Genomic DNA, 5123 nt, shown 5'->3' on the forward strand with positions numbered 1-5123 from the left:
AAATTTTAGCTGAGTACATTGCTGTCCCACTGAAACATTTGTCTTGCAGCTTAATGTTGTCGTATGAAAGTGTTGGCCAAAGAGATGTAAGCAGGAATGCTGTGAGCCTTCCAGGAATTCTTCTTAAAGAGAAAGTACCAATCTTTTCTTCAAACTTTATCATGACACCTTGAATGTGAATATAATGGCTGGAGCTCCAGCAGCTACTTCAGACTATGATGTTTAAGACAGCAATTCTCAAAGTGTAGACTGAGGACACACAGGGTCCCCTAAATCCTTATTTGGGAGGCCCAAAAGTTTCAAGTCCCTTTTCCAATCACATATCTATGTGAAGCCTAGAATTTTCTTCATAGACTTCAACCAAAGCAATACATTGCAACAGATTGCATGCAGTAACAGATGTTTGATTCAAGTTGTCTTCTATTAAGCTAGCTACGGATTTACAAACATGCAAAACAATTATTCTTCTCAATAATTTTGTTTTGTCTTAGAAAATAACATTAATTTTCAGAAATCTGTGTTATTAATGTTTACATTCAATGGGGTTACTATTATTTTAAAATAAAATAAGTTTGTAAAAAATTTCTCAGTTTTAATTTCTAACATGGTAACCCACATTAAAAAAATTCTTGAGGGGGGGGCCTCAATAATTTTTAAGGGTGTTAATGGTGTAAAGGATGCCTGAAACTTGAAAACTAAAACTGGTCTAGTCCCACATTCCAGGAATGGCAGAGAAATGAGCTACAAAGAGCTTGAGTTAGTGTCAACTTCCTTTTAGGTGAACAAAAATTAAACTTCTGTTGTGTGTAAGGCACCATCATTGGAAGTATTTCTGTTATATACAGGCAAACTAATTTTTAACAGATATATTCATACCTTCTGTTATTTCAGTTGAGACTGTGGCTAAGAACACAACAAAACAATTAAAAACTCAACGTGTTTTATGAAACGCCCTTGGTTGAGAGCGCTATTTAAACAAGACAGTGTGAAGCGTGCATTCCTGGCGTTTTTTTATACCTGGAATGTCACAAATGTCTAACTGCAGGTTTTGCTGAAGTTCTGCGTCCAGTTAGTCCTTCCTGTCATCAAACCTAATTTTAAGGGAACAGAACTGGCTCCAGTATCCTGGTACTGGGGTAGCCAGGGTGGAGGCAGGGGGATTCTTCTGTGTCTGAAGATCAGGATCACTCACAGGGCTGCCCCAGTGCCCTTGGCAGAGGGCCAAGTAGGGTGATGCAGAGGCCGTGCCACTGCGCAAGCTGCCCTCAGTCTCCAAGGCACCCTCTGCGTGTTTCCTGCCTTCACAAAAGATGAGAAGGAAACCCAGCAGCTGGTCACTGCCAGGAAGTAACAGACACAAATTCTAGGGCCGTGGGAAAGGGAGACAGGGAGGCCAGGGGAGGCCCTTCCATCTGAGCACAAGCCTAAGGGGCATTTGGGGAAAAGAAAAGCAGAAGCTTCCTGTGATGTGAACCCCACTTTCTATACCAAAAGGAAGAGCCTCTGGTCTGCCGTATAAAATGCACATAATTCCCCTTTATCACAGAAGATACAGCAGGTGGGCTGCACTTCCTACAATTCACAGGGCTGAAACGCATCATTTCTAAAATTCAGTTTGCTGCTACAATTTAAACCTGGTTTGTGTTGAACACTTGAATAAAGGTGAAGCAGGATTTTCTCCATATATTTGCAATACATTTTAAATCGTAACTCTCTTGAGAATAATATGGCAAATTTGCTTTGTTTTAAGGCCCACCAATCTCTGCATTTTTCTCCAGTCTAGATTTTCTTCCCTTTCTTTACATTGCTGTGAATCTCTATCTGTTCTGCCCGCCACTATACCTCCAGCACCTATAATAATATTGTAGGGCTGAAAATGTCCTCTTATGCTCAGTTTGTCATCAGCAAAAGGAGTCATTATGCTTCTACAAGAGACATCTTGGGAGGACCTTCGGTATATCTAACGGCCATAAGCAAATTATTTGGAAAAGATTATTTAAACTGTACATTGGCAGGAATTAAATATTCAAGTGTAATAACTTAATTGATTACGGGATTTTTTTCCAGATGATGTAGTAACTAAAAAATCAAATTGGTGAAAATGTACTTTTAAGAATATATTTAAATGATTGATTTCCTGTACAGCTCCCCCATTAAGAAGCTGTTTTGTTCCTACTGAAATGGAACCACCACTTAAAGGCTGTGAAATCACGGAGGTTTCTGTGAAGAACTCAGCCAGAGAGACCTGTCCTTGTCCAAGCCGGATGCACCTCACCAGCATGTGCAGAGCCAAAAACTGCAGTGGGGGGAGCATTTCTTCATTCTTCTCCGGCTTCTGAGCTGACTCTCAGATGGTGTCTATTGCGTTGGGTTGTATAAATTGCTAGCCATGCGTCCCCCCCAGAAGGCCCCCGGGAGTGTCAAATTTGTGCACGCGCACACGTGTGTGTGTGTGTGTGTGTGTGTGTGTGTATGCATGTGTGTCCATGTTTTCCTGTGCTGTGCTGTATTGTATAGTGGATTGGAGAAGCAGGACTCCTAGGTTAAATAGGGGTGAGTCATGCCTCAGTCATGCCCTTTGGAAAGAACTTTAAAATAAGTGCCAGTGGGCTCTCCGGATTGTTAAATGAGGGATTGAAAGGTCATAGTAATAATGTTGGCAAACCGAAAGAAAACGCACATGTTACCTCATAAATGAAGAAACGGAGGCCTGGAGAGGTTCCATGACCTGCCCAAAGCCACACAACTAGTCAGTGGTAATAGACCCAACCTAGAGCCTAATTCTCATGGCTCTTAATTAGTGCTCATTTCCTATGCCACACCACCAAAGGTAGCCTGTAAATAAACCAAAACTGTGAAGGCATTCGGAATATACTTTCTGTGTCCTTATAGCATTTATCACCATTTATTAAAATTATTTGTTGATGTATTTCCTCCAGTAAATTATGAGCTCCTTAAAATAAAAAAATATGTATTTATTTATTTGCTTCCCCTGTGCCTAGACCCAGTGCCTTACACATAGTGGGCACTAAATAAATTTGGGAGAAAATTCATATTTATTTTGAATTTGTCCTGACCATCCTTACATGAAGCTACGAAGTGGCCATAGTGGGAAGATATATCGGTTAGGGTCCAGCCAAGGAAACAGAAACTACTCCCCATCTTTATAGGGGATATATAGTATAGGAAATTAGCTACATAGCATGGAAGAACTGGGAAGACAAACAGGGGATGGTGAGGTAATGATCAGAGATTATTAATGGAGGGAAATTGGGAGGAGATGGTGCTAAAAGAAGTGTTTAATGAGAACTAGTATCACAGAGGGAATGTTGTGCTGTAGGATCTGGGGTCTTTGTGGAGATGGACCCAAAGCTGGAGGCCCCAGAGACAGAGGAGAAATACCCATGTCCCCTCCTACCACCACTCTCTTCTCAGTAAATGGAGAAGGAAAGAGGACGTGGTCCCTGGGAGCCTGACCCACTCCTCTGGTGTGCTCGGTGCGTCACTTCCACTAACACATGGAGGTCCTTCAAGACGATCCACTTCCCTTCGTGCTAATTCAGTATGCACCAAGTAGCCCTCAAACCTGAAGCCTAATTCTATTTGCCATGTTGTTATTTCAACCAAAGTGTGAAAAACCTTTTTTTAAAAAAATAACTGGTCAACTGATCCACAAGTAGAGGGGGAAAAAAATCAGTGAAAACAACTAAAATCTGTTTAGGGGTTTCTCTTGCTATTTTTGTAAATTAAGAATGAAGGACCTAGAAGATATGCAGATGGCCAACAAACACATGAAAGGATGCTCAACATCACTAATCATTAGAGAAATGCAAATCAAAACTACGGTGAGGGGCGGGTCCCAGGAGCTCCGGCGGCGGGAGGAGCGGCAGCAGCGGGCAGCCCAGCTTTGCGAAGGCTCTTGGCGCGCCGCGGCCCGCAGGCACCGCGCACGCGCCTGCCCCGCCGTCACGATGCCCAAGAGGAAGGTCAGCTCCGCCGAGGGGGCGGCGAAGGAGGAGCCCAAGAGGAGATCGGCGAGGTTGTCAGCTAAACCGGCTCCTGCAAAAGTGGAAACGAAGCCAAAAAAGGCGGCAGGAAAGGATAAATCTTCAGACAAAAAAGTGCAAACAAAAGGGAAAAGGTGGGGGCTTCCCTGGTGGCGCAGTGGTTGAGAATCCACCTGCCAGTGCAGGGGACACGTGTTCGAGCCCTGGTCTGGGAAGATCCCACATGCCGCGGAGCAACTAGGCCCGTGAGCCACAACTACTGAGCCTGCGCGTCTGGAGCCTGTGCTCCGCAACAAAAGAGGCCGCGATGGTGAGAGGCCCGCGCACCGCGATGAAGAGTGGCCCCCGCTTGCCACAACTAGAGAAAGCCCTTGCACAGAAACGAAGACCCAACACAACCAAAAATAAAATAAAGAAAGAAAGAAAGAAAGAAAGATGCTAATAAAAAAAAAAAGGGAAAAGGGGAGCAAAGGGAAAACAGGCTGAAGTGGCTAACCAAGAGACTAAAGAAGACTTACCTGCAGAAAATGGAGAAACTAAAAACAAGGAGAGCCCAGCTTCTGATGAAGCAGGAGAGAAAGAAGCCAAGTCTGATTAATATCACACACCTGGTCCTATCAGTGGCCCCTGTCTCCCTTCTTGTACAATCCAGAGAAATATTTTTATCAACTCTTTTGTAAATGCAAATTTTTTAGTAGCTCTAGAAACATTTTTTTCAAAGGAGGGAATCCCACCTCATCCCATTTTTTAAGTGTAAATGCTTTTTTTTAAGAGATGAAATCATTTGCTGGTTGTTTGTGTTTTGGTACAACCAGAAAATAGTGGGATATTGAATATGGGAGGTTTTGATTGTCTTGGGTGTCAGCTTAACATTCCACAGATGGAGGGTAGCATTTATATCCTATAATACAAAGCATACTAAATGGTATCACCTCACACCAGTTAGAATGACCGTCATCAAAAAATCTACAGACAATAAATGCTGGAGAGGGTGTGGAGAAAAGGGAACCCTCTTGCACTGTTGGTGGGAATGTAAATTGATACAGCCGCTATGGAGAACAGTATGGAGGTTCCTTAAAAAACTAAAAATAGAACTACCATATGACCCAGCAATCT

General features: G+C 43.0%; 1 protein-coding gene across 1 annotated transcript; it reads left to right on the top strand.

Annotated features, from left to right (window-relative positions):
• The first annotated feature begins 3894 nt into the window (after nt 1-3894).
• On the top strand, nt 3895-4721 carry LOC309631121 (non-histone chromosomal protein HMG-14-like). The gene is made up of 2 exons (XM_082397199.1): nt 3895-4141; nt 4470-4721. Exons 1-2 carry the CDS (start codon nt 3972-3974, stop codon nt 4603-4605), a joined length of 306 nt encoding a protein of 101 aa, XP_082253325.1. The 5' UTR covers nt 3895-3971; the 3' UTR covers nt 4606-4721.
• The last annotated feature ends 402 nt before the right edge of the window (nt 4722-5123 follow it).

This window comes from Balaenoptera borealis (genome assembly GCF_965194805.1).
Source record: "Balaenoptera borealis genome assembly, chromosome: 6".
Classification (NCBI taxonomy): Eukaryota; Metazoa; Chordata; class Mammalia; order Artiodactyla; family Balaenopteridae; genus Balaenoptera; species Balaenoptera borealis.

What these genes read in the sequence shown, in the direction of transcription:
- LOC309631121 (XM_082397199.1), top strand. Translation starts at nt 3,972, where the DNA reads ATGCCCAAGAGGAAGGTCAGCTCCGCCGAGGGGGCGGCGAAGGAGGAG. An exon ending in GTGCAAACAAAAGGGAAAAG is followed by an intron (nt 4,142 to 4,469) that starts GTGGGGGCTTCC and finishes AAAAGGGAAAAG; the next exon opens with GGGAGCAAAGGGAAAACAGG.